Here is an 18,812-nt window from a genome sequence, read left to right on the forward strand (position 1 = left end):
GCTTCACTCTTCACCTTCACCTCTTCTGAAGGTGGAGGCAGGAAACTACAGATCCCGAGATGCCACGCGGTCACAGGGGCCACGACAGGGCGAGGAGGACTACAAATCCCGGCATGCAGCGGGCAAGCGGGACCTGGCCAACCACGCGGGGGCGGGGCGGGGCGGTAGTAGCCCAATCAGAGGCTGGCGTGCGGGAGGCGGGGCGGAGATGATCCAATCAGAGGCGGCCCCCGGCCGCAGTGGTGGGGAAGATGGCAACGCTGAGCAGACTCCTGGTCCGCGGCGGCGGCCTGAGGCGGGGGCTCGGGCCCGGGCCCTGGGGGGCGGCGGCGGCGGCGGCGGCGCCAGTGACCAACACCGCCACGCGGTCAGCGGCGCACTTCACCTTCGTGTCCGACCCCGTCCCCACTCAGTATGGTAAGAGCCCGAGAGACACAGAGCGGCCACTGCCCTCACCCCCCGCACAGAGCGGCCACTGTCACTGCCCTCACCACCCGCACAGAGCGGCCACTGTCACTGCCCTCACCCCCCGCACAGAGCGGCCACTGTCACTGCCCTCACCCCCCGCACAGAGCGGCCACTGTCACTGCCCTCACCCCCCGCACAGAGCGGCCACTGTCACTGCCCTCACCCCCCGCACAGAGCGGCCACTGTCCTCACCCCCCGCACAGAGCGGCCACTGTCACTGCCCTCACCCCCCGCACAGAGCGGCCACTGCCCTCACCTCCTACACTGAGAGCCACTGTCACTGTCCTCACCTCCTACACTGAGGGCAGTCACTGTCCTCACCTCCTACACTGAGAACAGTCACTGTCCTCACCTCCTACACTGAGAGCCACTGTCACTGCCCTCACCCCTCACACTGAGGGCAGTCACTGTCCTCACCTCCTACACTGAGAGCCACTGTCACTGTCCTCACCTCCTACACTGAGGGCAGTCACTGTCCTCACCTCCTACACTGAGGGCAGTCACTGTCCTCACCTCCTACACTGAGGGCAGTCACTGTCCTCACCTCCTACACTGAGGGCAGTCACTGTCCTCACCTCCTACACTGAGGGCAGTCACTGTCCTCACCCCCCACACTGAGGGCAGTCACTGTCCTCACCTCCTACACTGACAGCAGTCACTGTCCTCACCTCCTACACTGAGGGCAGTCACTGCCCTCACCCCCCACACTGAGGGCAGTCACTGTCCTCACCCCCCACACTGACAGCAGTCACTGTCCTCACCTCCTACACTGAGGGCAGTCACTGTCCTCACCTCCTACACTGAGAACAGTCACTGTCCTCACCCCCCACACTGAGGGCAGTCACTGTCCTCACCTCCTACACTGAGGGCAGTCACTGTCCTCACCTCCTACACTGAGGGCAGTCACTGTCCTCACCTCCTACACTGAGAACAGTCACTGTCCTCACCACCTACACTGAGAGTATCTTTTCACTTTCACTGCCCTCATCGCCCACACTGAGGGTAGCCTCACTGACACACCAGCCTCTCCTCATCACACTGAACAGCACTGAATGACTCTGGAGTCCCAATCACCGTACTGACACTGAATAACCCTGACTGTGAGGTCTTCATCACCACACTGATAGTGTGTTACTGAGTATAGGACCTCTTACACTGTTCTCACCGGCATAAGCTCCAGGTATTGCCTTCTTTGCTACACTGATTCACACTGCTTGATTTCCGGCTGTTGTATCAGCCTGGCTCAGTTGGTAGCGTGCTCATCTCTGAGTCAGAAGATTTTGGGTTCAATTCCTATCTTAGGACTTTGAACTCACCTACTCTAGGCTGATAGAGTAGTGGTGGGGCGCACCGTATTGTTGGAGGTGTTGTTCTTTAGATGAGATGTTAAACTACCGTCCTATTCAGTTGGATGTTAAAGATCCTATTGCATCATCCGAAAAGAGAATTGGGTTCTTCTTGATATTGTGGCCAATAATCCCCAGATAAAATAGGTTATGGTTGTTTGTGGGTCATTGTATTTGGCTGCTGTGCTCACTAACAACAAAACAGTCACTACACTTTGCAGTAAAATTCTGGGAAACAATTTGAAATGTCTCCTGATCTGAAAGGCAATGTATGAAATGGAAGTATTATAATAGTCTTCATCTCTGCACCAACACTGACTATGTTACCGCTTGCACTCCAGCTATAGTTTTGATCACCACACTGTCTAAGTATAGGGGTTCTCATGCTGTTCTCGCTTACATCAGCTCTAGGTATTGTTTTCATCACCACACTAACTGACTGACCTACACTAAAATACACTCCAGCTATTTTGTCTTTGTCCTCAAAGGCTGGAGCTTAACCAGCTAAATATTGCTTGGCTTGTCATTAGCTTGGCTTGGCAAACGTCCTACTTCTGGTCCAGCTCGGGTCACCCTACCCTTTAGGGTTTGGGCTTACAGAGTTAACAGGATCCAAGTAGTAATAATCCTTGCTCCCACAGTATCTGCTTCTCCAAGCCCTGTTGATGAGCCAGGCTGTCTGGTCTGTCATCAGCAGTGCCTTGCAGTAATGTGGATCTGCTTTACTCAGGAGTAGAACTATTGAGATTACGATAGAGGGTTGACTACATTGCTAAGCATGTCACCTTGGAACCAGTTCAGCCGCAAGGAGACCTCCCTTACTGATCTCCCTAGGAGGACAGTTACAGGTTGGTCATTTGATATCCAACAAGCAGATTTTAACCATCACTGGTTAGAAAGCCGTTATCAGGATCTCTGCTATCTATGAGCAGCACAGCTTAGCATGAAATGCGTGAGAGCATTTTCCACTATTGTCCTGTCCAAGCTCAGCATACATCCCAATGGTTCCACTGGTGGAAAATGTGAAGCCTGCGCAGTAGCTGCTTACCTTGCTACATACCAAGACCTGGATGTATAAATGTGTGTTCATGAACCTGGACTCCAGATAATGCCTTCCATCAGCTGCCATCCCAAGCTTCATTATTTCCTCATCAGCTATTCGATGGACATCTGCCTTCATTGTAGTGGGAAGGCTTTTACAAGTCAGCTTGTGACACGCCAGCTATCTTGATGCCATGTACCAAGCTTACTTTACACCAACATCTTAACACAGATCTTCATGTGAGGGGCTACTGCTGTGAATCTGATTACACCTCCAGAGTTCTCAGCAACACGTTAGTGTATGCTGCTGCCTTCTCTTCTCCCCTTTCCCTTTTATCACAAATCCACCTCACTGCTTGGTCCTGGATTATTCAAATGGGCTTGGAACCATGAAGAAGAGCTGTTTGCACACTTTTTTACGCCACAAGTTTAATATATATTTGGACTTTGCTGTCCTTGAAGAGAGATGAGAACAATCTAAGTGCTTTTGCTCTTACTCAGCCTGGTCCTGAAGGACAGTGTCCAAGCTAAAGTTAGTGTTCATTACAACCCTGGGATACCAATACAAACCAACAGTTGGGATTGATGTCCTTTGTATTTTCCAATAAATATTTTTAAGGTCCTCCAAGCCAAGCAGAGCCAGTAACATCGCACTCGGGGACACTAACCATCATGTCCCACTGGTTAGTCAGTGTTCGTGATGAGTACAGTGCACATTTAATAAAACTTGTAATATTTACAGGAGCCCCACTACATTGAATAATGAATATTGTAAAGCATTGAATAAAACTGCCTATTTCCTAATCACATGTGTAGTCAAATACCCTGATATTGTGAGTATTTTTAATTTTTTTATCCCATTAGATCTGTTTTGTTTAACAATGCAATAAAAAACACACAATTTAAATCTGTAATGAACAAATCAACACTATTGTTTACAATCTTCAATTGTAACAACTTTGTTTAAATTATTTACATAACAATGTAACTTAATTTGCATCTTTTATGTGAGAAGTAAAGGAAATGTGTCATTCTCATTGTAACAGTTTTTTTTGAGCAGTGCTTTTGTTGATTTCATGATTTGTTAGTTTTGTTAGTTTATTAAATAATGTGTGTATATTTTTAGAAAATGTGTGTTATGCAATGATATTTTTGGGAGTAGGTGAGCTGCTGCTGGTGTTTGATAATGACTGTGCTCCAGTTTGTTTGACTGTGCTATTCTCTTAAGGAGTGGGATAAGAAACCTGTTTTGAGACTGCATTTTGAGAGGCAGTCAGACTAGCATTACAGTGTATGTGGTGTTCCAGATTTTACTAGTCATCTTTTGTGCTAAATTCCTGAGAAATAAATCAATTCCTGAAATAAGCCAGAGCTTTTTTGTTTTCAGTGTTGTAGGAACTTCTGTTCCCACATTGTAAAGGCCTTTCTTTTTCTCGGGATACTGATGAAAGTGATCTGATTTTCAATTAGGTCCTGGGCACTTTTGTGGAACATCGCTGTGTCGTCATACAGTACTCACCGTGCTGGGTCTCTTTATACGGTTTTTAAGAAATTTTGTTTTAAATGGATGAAAATGTGTTTTTAAAACAAATTGCTTTTGGAACATGATATAATACTTCCATAAAATGTAATAAAATGTTTAGTCGACAAGACGTCATTAGCATTTTGGTTCTGTCTGAAAATAAGCTGTTGAGGAGGTTATTGCTGTGTGGGAAATGCTTTACATTTAAATTGTTACTTTAGTTTGGAATAGCTTGACTTTTTTTCTTATTAACTGATAGATGGTTCATTTAAAGCCACTTTATGTAATCACATTTTAGTTTTAGTTTCATCACATTGCTCAAAATGAAAACAAGACAAAATATGTTAATAGTGTACTAACATTCTACTTACAAAGAATACAGGTCATCATAGTTCAGGTGCAAAACTTTAGATGTTATTAATTTATATTCAAATGAGAAAATCTTACAAACAGAAACTGCTTAATTTTGTGAGTGCTTAGACTAGCTGGATCATAAAGCAGCTTCTAATGTATTAATATAATCCTGAAACCATTTTAAGAGGAATGCAAGAAAATAAATGTTTGATTCAATACTTTACTGAAGCTACCATATATTTTAAAATTTTTGTTTATAAATAGGATTTTAGATCTTTGTTCAGAACCTGCCCAAATGTATTTAACATCTTGTTTCTGTGAAAAAGTGATTACTGCAATTTTGAATGAATAAATATTTAACTGGAAAGCTTGTTTGTATTCTTTTGAAGGCCCAACACAGAAGATGAATCTTTTTCAATCCATAACAAGTGGCCTGGATAATGTTTTGGCAAAAGACCCAAGTGCAGGTATGTAAAATAAATAATTTTAAGTGCATTGGGAAGTCCTCCCAACATGAAAGATGTTGTATAAAAGTAAGTATGTTTTGTAATATCTGTGCAGAATAATCTACTGCTTGGTAAGGGAAAAAAATATGGATTGTTTAATTTTAAAAAATGCCATAATACAATCCTGCTACAGGTTGTAGATTGCATAATGTGCTATGAAACAATCTTGCACATTGTGTGAAGAATTGTGTCAGTCATTGAACTTTTAAATGTTTGTAAGATTTTTAAAAACTTTTCAGGGATAAGTTGTCATCCATGTAAGTAAAAAAAACATCCATCTCTAGTGAAATGTTGGCTTTTATTTCAAGAAAGTTGAAATACAAAAATAAGGAAGTGATGCATCAGTTGTACAGATCTCTGGTAGGACCTCACTTGCAGTAGTGTGTTCACGTTTGGTGCCATACCTCAGGATAGGATGTATTGGTCTTGGAGGATGTGCAGCACAGTTTCACCAAACGGATACTGGAGCTGAAGTATTAAGAAAGGTTTAGGCAAACTTGAATTATTAGGAGAGCTTGGGCTAAGGAGAGTTGAGGGGTTATATGTTTATACAATATGATGATAATCTTAAAATTAAAGATAATATAGAATATTTTTTTAAAAAAATCATACAAAAGTTGGTGGAAATGTGGGGTTCACTGCCCCAAAAGATTGTAGATGCTGGGTCGAAGCTGAAATATTTAAGCAGAAGATAGATGAATATTTCATAAGATAGGGCTATCAAGTGGCAGATCAGCTATGATCTAATGAAATAATAATTAAAATATCCTTGCATTTGATCTAACACCTTTACGACAGGAGGATATCTCAAAATGCTTCCAAGATTTACTGAAAAGACAATGTTTTTTTGTAGATGAAGGTGGCAGCCAATGTTCAAACAAACAACTTTGAAATGAATGACCAGTTTTTCTTGGTGGAATATTGGCCAGGACACTGGGAGAAACTTATTGTGATTATTAATAATATAATAATAGAAGTTTATTGTGATTAGGATTATTTTTTTCTTGAAACACAAATCAATGAGGAAAGTTTTGATTATTTTATTTTCTCCATCAAATCCAAAACTTCACGCCCACGTCCTCACCCACACCAAACTGTAAGGTCATCACCCCAGTTCTTGCTGGGCTGCAACGGCTCCCAACTGAGTGAATTTATGGTTTCCATCTTCATATATCCAGCACCTTGGGACGTCCTCCCGACGTGAAAGGCGCTCTATAAATGGAATCTTGTTGTTGTTGTACATAAATCCCTTCATGCCCTAGCATCTCCCTATCTCTGTGAACTTATCCTACCTCACTCTTCTGCTCACATTTCCAAGTTTGCAGATGATACTAAGCTAGGAAAAGCAGTAAACGGTGAGGAGGATGGTAGCAGACTGCAAGAGGACATAAACAGACTGGTAAAATGGGCAGACGTGGCAGATGAAGTTTAATTTGGAGAAATGCGAGGTGATGCATTTTGGGAGGAAGAATGAGGAAAGGCAATATAAGTTAGATGGTACAATCTTAAATTCAGTGAAGGAACAGAGAGACCCGGGGGTTCATATAAGTGACAGGACAGGTAGATAAAGCTTTGAAGGTGACAGGACAGGTAGATAAAGCTGTTAAAAAAGTAGATAATTATTTGGGGAGGACATGTTTCCAGGGCTATGGGGAGAGAGCAGGGAAGTGGGATTGATTTGGATAGTTCTTTTCAAACAGCCGACACAGACACGATGGGCCTAATGGCTTCCTTCTGTGCTTTATAATTCTATGATTCTATGATAACGCTATGATAATGTTCAGACTTGGTGAGGAAATTTTCTTAGATTATTTAAATATCAAGTAAAAATGTAATCAAATGTTACCCCCTCCCACCTCTGAGGGAAAGAAGTGTATAAATAAACTATGAACTGTCCTGAAAATGCTAATCAATTTAGAAATATAAACAAAATCAGTACAAAAAAAAATCCTTTCAAATTCTGACTTTGACTGGTGAAAGGCGTCGGGAGGACGTCCCAAGGCACTGGACACTGGACAGAGTACAGCATTTCAGACCCGAGCTGGGTTCAGAAGGGGGGAAGGGAGGGGAGGGGAAGGGGGATGGCCGATGGCATGGTCGAAGAGGAGGGTCTTGAGGCGGGACTTGAAGGAGGCTAAGGAGGGGGTGAAGCGGAGTGACTGAGGGATGGAATTCCAGAGGTTGGGGGAGGAGTGGCTGAAGGTTCTCCCGCCAATGGTGGAGCAGGTGGGTCGCGGGACGTGGAACAGGCCAGAGCCGGCTGAGCGGAGAGAACGGGCGGGTTGGTAGGGGGTTAGGAGGTCGCAGAGGTAGGGTGGGGTGAGGCCATGGAGGGCTTTGTATGTGAGGACCAGGATCTTGAACTGGATCCTCTGAAGGATAGGGAGCCAATGGAGTTGGGCGAGAGTGGGGAAGATGGGGTCACGGAGTTTGGTGTGGGAGAGGACACGGGCTGCAGAGTTCTGGATTATCTACAGTCTGTGGAGGGAGGAGTTGGGAAGGCCAATAAGCAGTGAGTTTGCATAGTCGAGCCTGGAGGTGATGAAGGCATGAACAAGAGTTTCAGCGGCCTGAGGGGTGAGGTAGTGGAGTCGGGTGATGTTACGGAGGTGAGGGAAGGCAGAGCGGGTCATGGCTTGGATGTGGGGGAGAAAAGACAGTTGAGGGTTGAACAAGACACCCAGGTTCCTGACTGGCGGTGAGTTGTAGTGTGGAAAACCAAAATGGTTGACTTCTGGGTCATTGGAATGCTGCAAACCTCACTGCAGGAACTGACGTCGTCAGGGACCATGTGACTTGGAAGTTTACTATTTTGGTGTTTTGAAGTGGCAATGGAGCCAAGCCCTAATTTTGGATATTTGGTTAAGTAAATGTCTGCAACCCAGTTGTGGTATATGAAGTGTGTTATAATTGGATTCTACTGTAATGATAATCTTTGTATCTTTGATGTAACACCCATAACTTTGCAGTGTTTCAAAGCACTTCATGGCAAATTGCTGTCAGATGCAGTGACTATGTTGGTTGATAGCTAATTTCTGCACAACATTGTCCCACATATAACTAAGAAGTGAATGACCAATTTACCTGGAGGTTTGTTGGCCTGGATACCAGGAGAAACTACTCTTTTCAAATAATAATAATCCTTGCATTTGATATGGCCCCGTATCACGTTGTTAAGACACCTCAAAGCGCTTCATACAATATATTCTAAAGTTTAATGACAGTATTTTGTGGGTGAAACGCGGCAACCAATTTGGATCTTTAATTCCCACTTGAACAGGTAGGTGGGACCTCAATTTATTGTCTTATCTGAAGGACGGCACCTCTGACAATCCAGCGCCACAGAGTATCAGTCAGTCTAGACTGTAGACAAAATGCCAAACCATAATCTCTGGCCCAGATACAGATATACTGGAATTTTCCTTTTATAAACACGTGGAACAAATTCTCCAGCTTCTTGGACACATTTCTTTTTGCAGCGAAGTAATGTCATATTCAGCTGCATGGTCAGCATTTATTCAAGAGTTTTTTTTTCACCAAATTCACACTAAAATTACAATAATAGAGGCTTTAGGGTACAAGCCATCTCAAACTGGAACATTAACTGGTGTAATTTAGGTTTGGTCAAAATTTCAGAGGCACTTTCAGGACCACTAAACTCCCTTTAAACTTTTCCATGTGATCTTACTGATCACACTCAACTCTTTAATACTGTTAAAACCTAAACTAAACTATGTTCGGTACCATTTAGTGGATAGGCTGATATATTACTTGGACGAGTATAAATGGAATAATTATTACCGTGAAATGTATTTCAGTAGTCTGCTGTTGGTTACTTGTCGGACAAATATGGAACCTATTATAATTTTTCTTAACAAATTGCAATTCAGTTATGGGTGGAGGGAAAGGAAACAACTGCTGTACTTGTGCAATGCAGTTTAGCTTCCATCACCTCCCTCCACTTTTGCCTGAATAGAAAAGTGCAGTGGTTGAGCTTTTCCTGACTTGCTTGTGGGTACACAAGCAGCAAAATTCAATCAGCATGAGTAAGTTGCAACATTTTAATGCAACTGCTGTGAACACTGAATACCTTTTGTACATTGTACAGTGCCACTGGGCGCTACTTTTTGAACTTCACTTTCTTTTAAACAAAATATTTTAAAACATTAAATATTAACACAGTAACATTTACTTGTTCTTATTTCGATTTGTTTTGGGTTTTGAGAGCAGAAGTGTTAAATGTGGGGATGTAGCATTGGAATTCCAAATGAGGTTTCTGATGAAAAGGCTGAACGCTTAAAATCATAGAAACCATAGAAATTTAATAAGCACATAAGTATTTTGATACAATATTCTGATGTGAAAAGCCCTATACCAAATGCAAGGATTCCTATTTATTATTATAGCAAACATTATAACACCAAGGAATCAGATTGTGAAGGACCTATGGTAAGGATACCTTAACAAATCTCACTTGATCACTGCTCCTGCTATTTTAAATGCTAATGTGTGAATGCTATTTTGCTCTTCTTGCTTAGCTATTAGACATTATGTGGAGCGAGTGTGTAACATGAATGTTTTTTNGACAGTGGTTTTTGGAGAGGATGTTGCCTTTGGTGGAGTTTTCCGGTGCACAGTAGGACTGAGAGACAAATATGGTAAGTTGTTCATTTTTGTTGCTCTTAATAGATGGGAGCGCACTGCTCGATATATGTAATAAATGTTTGATTAGGTCTTAAAAGCAGTAACCCATCATTGACTTCAGATGACATCTTTCATTTTGGGGGAGAAATCAAAGTGCTTTATCAACCCTATTTATACCACAGTCTTAGATATTTTATACAGTTGATACATCAAGTGTTAAGAGCATTATTAGAAGAAACTTGGATGAGTTGAGATGATGAAACATTTGTGGCCAACTGTTGAAAAGAAAATCTGCATTTTTTACGGATTCAAACTAGAGATTTTTAAAAACATATGCTACAAGGCTTTAAGCTTAAACTTTGATTTTGCAATTAGTGATGCCATTTGTGTAGTTTCTGTACAGTGTACAAGTATTATTAGGTTACATTTAGAATAATAATTTTGGCTATGAATCCATACCACCTTCAGAAAATGTTCAATCAATTTGCAACTTATGCAAAACCTTTCATGTAGATCATCTCAAAGCGTTTAACAATAGGAGCTGGTGGGTGGGAGGTGAAGGTGAGTTGGAGATTTTTGGAAAGGTGGAGAACACCAGTAGGCTCAGGCCACTGCCATTTGAATCTGTTTTCAAATAATCTGCATCCTAAACTGTTATAAGATTCCTACTTGAAATTCCAGTGCTCTGCTATTTAGTGCTTAAAATTCCAGTGCTCTGATCAGGCTGTCACTGTGCAAGAGTTTGTTGGCAAGATCCTATGGTGAATAACAAAGAAATTATTTCCTTTGAAAATGGTATTGCACAGAAGTGATTATTGTATCGGAATGTCTATTAAACATTTTGCTGGAACATTTTGCACTTGAGCGCTTTAATGCCACTGAGCCATGCACCTCCTGTGGACTATTTGCTCCTGAGTCAGCCAGCACAGCAGGAAACACATCAACTAACCAATGACGAACATTTGATTTTATTAGTCCATTGTTTCTGCTCAGCAGTTTCTGATGCTATTTTATTGATATTGAAGTCTAATTTGTGATATTTGCAAACTGGATTTGTGTTAATTGTGGAGTCCTGTAGCTCAGTGGTTAGAGCACTCGCTTTGCAAGCGAGAGACCTGAGTTCAATTCCAGGCAGGGCGAAACCTTGGGCAAGTTTCCTTACTCCACACAGAGCCTAATAATAATCCCTCCAAAAACCAAAAACAATATAATAAAATTGGTCATTTTCAATCTACGACTGTTTGTGGGACATTGGCTGCAGCGTTCGCCCTCAAATATACAGTCAATTCACTTTACAGTATATTCTGTGAAGCGCTTTGGGACGTCCTCCCGACGTGAAAAGCGCTATATCAAATGCAAGGATTATTATTATTATTAATTGCATCCCCTGGTTTGCGAATGGCAAATCCTGAATCCCACATCAGAAAAATTGTCGCTTGGTGAAATGTTCCTTTTAGGTTCACACATAAAGAATGGTTACTTGGCCATAATTCCAGATGGTGAACTGCACTTGTAGATTGTAATTTAGTGTAAGGCGGGACCTTGAGGAGTAGAAAAATAAATGTTTTACTAGACTTTTACCAAATATGTGTTGTATTATTTGCAGATGAATAGAATCAATTAATTATTTTTAAGTCAGGATGCAAAACCAGAATATGATTATAAAGGTACGAATATACAACATGTTAGCGCTACAAAAATGGTATTGAGTATGCTGGTATGTCCAGAATAAAAAAAGGCTTGAATGTATTATATTGTCGAGTGGACTTCATAGGATATACTGTAAAGTAACCGTGTATTTTGTAGCGAATGGGGCAGCCAATTTGCATTTAAGTAGGATCCCACAAACAGCCCAAAAAGAGAATGACTAATTTTATTTTGTGGGATTGTTGGCCAGGACACTTGGAGAAACTCCCTTCTTTCAAATTGTGTCATGGATTCTTTAATGTCCACCTGAACAGCCAGACTAGACCTTGATTGAACATCCCACCTGAGTTCAACATCACAGTTATTGTCTTTTGTTATAAAGCTTACTGACATAAAAGTAAGCTGAGTATCTTACTAGAGTGACGCATCGTTTTATACGTTGTTAAGGCTCACTTTTAGAGCAAAACCTAGTGCTACAAGTTCCAAGTCTTTGTTAGCGTCAGGTACTTTCCACAAAGGGAAGGGAGAGAAATCTGAAGGGTATGGTAACCTGGGCTATTCTTATGCACCACCTAACAGCCTGCAGCATTGCCAGGTCACATGTCTATTTTGGCTGGGGAAAAGTGGAAGGTAGAATTGATAGGAAAGGGGAAGGAAGCTAAAAGTAGAGCATCCCCCAGTGCCTTCGCCTTGCTTCCTCCCTTTCCTCCTTCAAGGTCGGTCTCAAAACCTTTCTCTTTGACCGTGCCTTCAGCTCCCCTCTCGACTCTCTACTCCCTCCTCGCTCCCTCCCTTCCCTCCCCCTGACCATTTCCCCCCTGCTCGGGTCCTGACCCAACTGTACAGCGCCTTGGGATGTCTTTCCGACGTGAAAGGCGCTCTATAAATGAAATCGTGTTGTTGTTGTTGATTGAGAAATAAAATAAACAGGTAATGATTAGCTCCAGTAGAACTGCAAAGACACAATTTATTTGTAAGTCACAGATTTGCCATTCACGGCCTTGCTCCCTCCTACCTCTCCAACCTACTATCCCCCTACCTACCTGCCCGTACCCTCCGTTCCTCTGGCTCCAGTCTGCTCCACATCCCCCGCCCCAACCGCCCTACCATCGGTGGTCGGGCCTTCAGCCTCTCAGCCCCGAGGCTCTGGAACTCTATCCCCCAGTGCCTTCGCCGCCTCCTCCCTTTCCTCCTTCAAGGCCGGTCTCAAGACCTTTCTCTTTGACCGTGCCTTCAGCTCCCCTCTCGACTCTCTACCCCCTCCTCACTCCCTCCCTTCCCTCCCCTCACCCTGACCATTTCCCCCTCCTCGCTCCCTCCCTTCCCTCCCCTCATCCTGACCATTTCCCCCCTGCTCGGGTCATGACCCAACTGTGCAGCGCCTTGGGACGTCCTCCTGACGTGAAAGGCGCTTTATAAATGGAATCTTGTTGTTGTTGTTGTTGTAGTGGGAAAATTAAAGAAAACATTACTTTAGAATTTTTAAATTGTTTCTTCTTGCAAACTTTATGTCCCTTCGAACATCCTTATTTTCACATCTTGTTCTGATTTGATACTGGGATATGGGCCAAGAAACCTTCCAAAATGATTTATAGGCCTTTACTCTAGTGTAGGTCATTACAGTACTGAAATACATGTTGTACCTTTATGAAAATAGTGATAATTTGAAAATGGTACTAAGATGCTGAAGTGTTAACTGTAAATACTGGATATTTTGCAATTTTATGTTTTTCAAGATCATGCACCATCTACAAAAATATTCACTGTATTTTTTAAAACTAATTTAATCAGTATTAGAAAAGGCAGCAATCACACTGAATGTCTTTTTCAAACTTGATTGATGGTGAGGTAAATTTGAAATATTTCAACAGGTGAGGGAATCAATAATCAAAGTCTCTTTATTGATTGATATATTGATATATTCAGCAATATTGTGCCGAAATAGTGGGGTAATCCTACCACTTTATAAATCACTGATGCGGTTTTGGTCACTGCAATATAAAAATAATATTTACAGCAATTAAGAGAATACAGTGGAGGGCAATCAAAATGATTGACGGGATGGAGGGACTGGATTATTGAAGGGGGGTGAATTCAGAACAAATCTGTGGAAACACTACTTCAGTGAGCGAGAAGTAAACTTATAGAACACGTTCCCTAGGGAGATGGTGGAAACAGAAAGTGCTGTTTGTTTCAAGAACAAATTAGCTGGATTGCTGCTAGAAAATAATATCTCGGGATACAGCATGTAGTTTTGGACACGGCATGTCAAGTGACTGCCAGGATGGTGGAAGGCGAACTAGAAGGACCTTGGTCTTCTTTCATCTCGCAAATTCTTAAGTTCTTATGCCGTGTCTTCAACAGTGGGAATGTGGGCAGTGATATTTTACTGCTATAAACACCCAGAACAATAAAGTTTCAAATAGTTTTAGAAATGTAAGTTTGGTTGTGATAATAGAGTTTGGCTTTATTTTACTGGGGAGTTCTAAACGGTTGAGTAAAGGATTTGTCACGCTATTCCCAGAGTAATTTTTCCCAGTCCAGGATAGGCAGCTGGCATGTATTGCTCAGCCAGTATTGTGGTTTGGAAATTGTTCTTTGAACTTAAATCTGGCTGACAATTGCTTTCTGAACCAAAAATGTGTATTAGACTGTGAGGAATCTGTTGCTTGTTGATAGCCCAGCACAATTTCTTCATAGACTATCAATATTTTAATATACATTATGTTCAAAAAGCTTGTGAGCTATTTGTCCTCTTACAGTTGCCTCCAGCAGCTAATATAGAAAACCATTAAATTCCGGAGATCATAATATTTCTTGTTTTGGGGCACTAGGCTGGGAAATAGAAAAGGCAGACAAATGTATTTGAGAGTTGTTGGAAGGTAGTTGGCCACATTACCAGAATTGATAACAAATGATCATCAGTACTCTATACAACCTCATAGTTCTGTTTCATTCAATTAACTAATCTAATAAAGACAAAATATCTGTCTGTGTGTCTGTCTAACCAATTGACCTAGAGATGTGACTTTATACCTCATCGGAAAGGTCTTACATTGGGAGTGTCATGGGGCATAATTTTTCCGGGATCTCCTGTTGTGACCTAAACAAGCTTGTCACACATGTATGGACTCCCAACAAGGAGTCCTCCCACTGCGAATCCTCCAATAGGAATCCTCCCACTGAATCCTCCCAACTGGAGTCCTCCCAAAAGGATATCTGTGCAAATATGTGAACAAGAGATACTAACGAGTTCAGTAGCACATTTTCTTAATCTTAAGGGGTAAAGATGCCTAAGAAGTGGAAATCAAGCCTTTCAAGGACAAATAAAAATGCCAGGTGAAAGAGAAAGGCTGATTAAATGAAACTAGTTGCAAGCGTAGTAATGATGCTGTCTTTGTTGTTCATCCATATTGTGCACTCCCAGGTTAACAAAACAGACCAGATTCAGAGTAGGACTCTGTCTATTCTACCCCAATAGGATGCCTTAACTTCTAACCTCGGAACCTGTTTAATGTTGTTCCCATACCATGTAGCATTAAAGTCTATTTGAGTGAATGTTTTTCAGTGACTGTTTTGTGTGCTGGACTTGTACTCACTCAGAACTCGGGTTCATTCACTTCATGGTTATATCTGAGACATTGTTGTGCGCAATGTGTGCTTGAAAGGAAAAAAACGCTTGTACTTATTATACTGGCTTTCATGTCAGGAGGACATCTCAGAATACTGGGAGAAACCCTTTTCAAATAGTTTCATGGGATTGTTAATGTTCACCTGAACCCCCTGTGACAGGATAGGGTAAAAGTTGGGGTGCGAGGCCATGGCGCGGCCCTTCAATAAACTAAAGGTCTCTGCGATATATCTGAGCACGTGTGCCAAACCTCCGCGCAGAGCCTGCACCATTTAAAGGAAAGAGGGAGGCCTCTGTGATGTAATATGCCATCTTGTAGGACTTGTTATCTGATCAATTTTACATTGTAAATACTTATAAGCATTTCTAGAATGCGATTCGTTATGTGTTAAATGGAGTGACAAGTAAAGCTGAGTCCCTTATTAACATTTTGCATGGGAAACGGCTGGAATATTGACAGCACGATTACTTAAGTGATAGTGACCAGTTAAGACAAGGTCTAGCTATCAGTTTACTGTATAGTGCTGTATAGTACTGTATAGTGCTGTATAGTACTGTATACTTAATAGTGCCAGTAGATGGCAGTCAGTATCCACAGTTATAGTTTATTTGTAAGCTAGCTGTGCTTGTCGGCCAGGATACCAGGAGAAAAACAATTCTCCTTTCAAATAGTGCCATGCGACCTTTATCTTTCATCTGAAAGGACCGTGTTTTAATGTTGCATGGGAAAGTCAGGACTTCCAACTGCAATGGAGTTTCAGCCTAGATTATGAGCTCCTGACATTGGCCTTGAACTTCTGAGTGTCACTAACTGTTTGTTATTTGAGTTTTTATTTGAACCTGCAGGATAGATAAATCTTTCTGCCTGTGGCTTCCTAATATGAACATGTACAAGATGTAATGGGTATCTCAGGAGGGGGAGCTAGAGCAATAAGAGAGGAAAGATAAGTAAGCAATAGTCTTCTGTTAAAAGGGACGCAACCCACACCACCCAGACACGATGCCACGTGCTCAACAGGCCAAGCACCATTTGCAAGCAAAATAAACTCTCAAACATATGATACTTGCAATATAATATGTGGAGTCCTATAGCTCAGTGGTTAGAGCACTCACTTTGCAAGCGAGAGACCTGAGTTCAATTCCAGGCAGAGGGCGAAACCTTGGGCAAGTTTCCTTACTCCACACAGAGCCTAATAATAATCCCTCCAAAACCCAAAACAATAATAAAAATTGGTCATTTTCAATCTACGACTGTTTGTGGGACATTGCTGTGCGCAATTGGCTGCTGCGTTTGCCCACAAATATACAGTCAATTCACTTTACAGTGTGCTCTGTGAAGCGCTTTGGAACGTCCTCCCGACGTGAAAAGCGCTATATCAAATGCAAGGATTATTATTATTATTATTATAAGCTATCTGTGCCAATACACCCAATGTATTAGTTCATAGATGTGCACAAAATGCATTGACAAATTGTACAGTGTCTCAACCAAATAGGTTTAAAATGTGTAAAAGTTGTGTATATTAAAATCTGACTGAAATAAAAGCTTACTGGGGTAGTACAACCAATAGAGGATGACTTTGTTATAACTGTGTTTTGGATCCATAAATTAAACCGTGTGTTACAATGGGTCTGCGAAAAAAGATAGCCGCCAATCCTCCTTCCAAGTCATCAAGTTGCTGATGACTTTGCTTTGACGGGGATGGCTAAAGTCCTGACCATGCACCATCCAGGAAACCAACCATTCAATTGTATCTGCTCTTGTGAGTGTTTCTCATGCTAGAAACTCTTGAGAGGAGTTATGGCTGACGAGTCAGTTTCTTGCTCGCAACGTGCATTCACAGGAAGCCAGCCAGGCTGCACTGGAAACTGGAAGTTTCCTGTGATTTTGGTAACCATTATTTCCAAAGGACACTCGTGTTATAATAAATGGAATTGTGGTCTAATGAAAAACGTTATATCAGGGATACTTTGTACAAGCAAAACATTTTAAGGGGAGGTTGTCCATTAAAATGTTACTACAAAGACTTGTAAGAAAAATAGAAGCCCACGATATAAAAGGGAGAGTGGCAGCACGGATCCAGAACTGGTTGGGAGACAGAAAGCAGAGAGTTGTGGTGAATGGCTGCTTTTCTAACTGGAAGGAAGTGTACAGTGGCGTCCCCCAGGGATCGATATTGGGACCGCTGCTCTTCTTAATATTTATAAATGATCTGGACTTGGGTATAGCAAGTACCATTTCCAAGTTTGCGGACGACACAAAGTTAGGTAGGGTAGTAAACAGTGAGAAGGATAGCAGCCAACTGCAGGAAGACATAGACAGAATGGTAAAATGGGCAGACACATGGCAGATGAGTTTCAATGTAGAGAAATGCGAAGTAATGCATTTTGGTAGAAAGAATGAGGGGAGGCAATATAGACTGGTAATACAATCTTAAGGGGGGGTTAAAGAACAGAGAGACCTGGGGGTTCAGGTAAATGAATCCTTGAAGGTGGCAGGACAGGTAGATAAAGCTGTAAAAAGGGCATATGGGATACCAGGCTTTATAAATAGGGGCATAGAGTACAAGAGTCAGGAGGTTATGATTGATCTGTATAAAACACTGTTAGGCCTCAGTTAGAATACTGCGCCCAGTTGTGGGCACCACACTATAGGAAGGATGTTAAGACATTGGAAAGAGTGCAGAGGAGATTTACAGGAATGGTACCAGGAATGAGGAACCTTGATTATGAGGAAAGGCTGGAGAGGCTGGGATTATTCTCATTGGAGCAGAGAAGGTTATGAGGAGACCTAATAGAGGTTTTCAAAATCATGAGGAGATTTGATAGGTTAGAAAGGGAAAAACTGTTTCCACTGGTGGGTGTGTCGGTGACTCGAGGTCACAGATTTAAAATAGTTTCTAAAAGAAGCAGAGGGGAGGTGAGAAGAAATGTTTTCACGCAGCGAGTTGTTTGAATTTGGTATGCGTTGCCTGAAAGGGTGGTTGAGGCTGATTCGATAACAACTTTTAAAAACACAGTGGATGGGTATTTGAGGAGGACGGGTTTGCAGGGTTATGGGAAAAGGGCTGGGGAGTGGGATTGACATTGCATGGCTCTTTGCATTGCTCTTTTCAAAGAGCCAGAACAGACTCAATGGGCTGAATGACCTCTTTTTGTGCTGCACAATTCTATGATTCTATGAAATGAAAGCTGCTTTTTTCTATCAAACCAGTTGATGTGTCTAATTGGTTTGCTCACAAAATATACAGTCAATTCACTTTGAGACACCTCAAAGACGTGATGAGGTGCTTTATGAAATGCAAGAATTATTATTATTCGTATTCTTATTAAGGTGCCAGGATTCAAAGAGTGAAGAAGATCCTACAGGATAGATAATCTTTCTGTCTATGGCTTCCTTTTGAACATGTGCAAGATGTGACAGGCATCCTAATAACTGTATTGATCTTCTGCAAGTTCAAACATCTAATTAATTTGCCAAATAATTTTGTTAACCTTTTGCTCCCCTCTCTGTTTCTCCCCCACTTCCCTTACTTTCTGAAACATTAATCTCGACAGACTGTTGGCATGTAGTTTGCAATTAAGATTTCTGCTGGTGCTGTTCTGTGATTGCCTTCTAGAGTGTGCACATAACTAGGCTGGGATAGTCGGTT

General features: G+C 41.9%; 1 protein-coding gene across 2 annotated transcripts in view; it reads left to right on the forward strand.

The window, feature by feature from the left end:
- Window positions 1–236: 236 nt before the first annotated feature.
- bckdhb (branched chain keto acid dehydrogenase E1 subunit beta) overlaps window positions 237–18,812 on the forward strand; it is a 198,217-nt gene continuing 179,641 nt past the window's right edge. Inside the window, exons 1-3 of one of the 2 annotated variants that reach the window (XM_007905051.2) lie at window positions 237–417; window positions 5,121–5,198; window positions 9,827–9,895. In XM_007905051.2, coding sequence (XP_007903242.1) covers window positions 252–417; window positions 5,121–5,198; window positions 9,827–9,895 — 313 coding nt within the window. In that variant the 5' untranslated portion in view covers window positions 237–251. The remainder of the gene's footprint in view (window positions 418–5,120; window positions 5,199–9,826; window positions 9,896–18,812) is intronic. The other variant, XM_007905050.2, reaches the window with a different exon arrangement.

Source organism: Callorhinchus milii, unplaced genomic scaffold, assembly GCF_018977255.1.
Source record: "Callorhinchus milii isolate IMCB2004 unplaced genomic scaffold, IMCB_Cmil_1.0 Scaffold3, whole genome shotgun sequence".
NCBI classification, from domain to species: Eukaryota; Metazoa; Chordata; class Chondrichthyes; order Chimaeriformes; family Callorhinchidae; genus Callorhinchus; species Callorhinchus milii.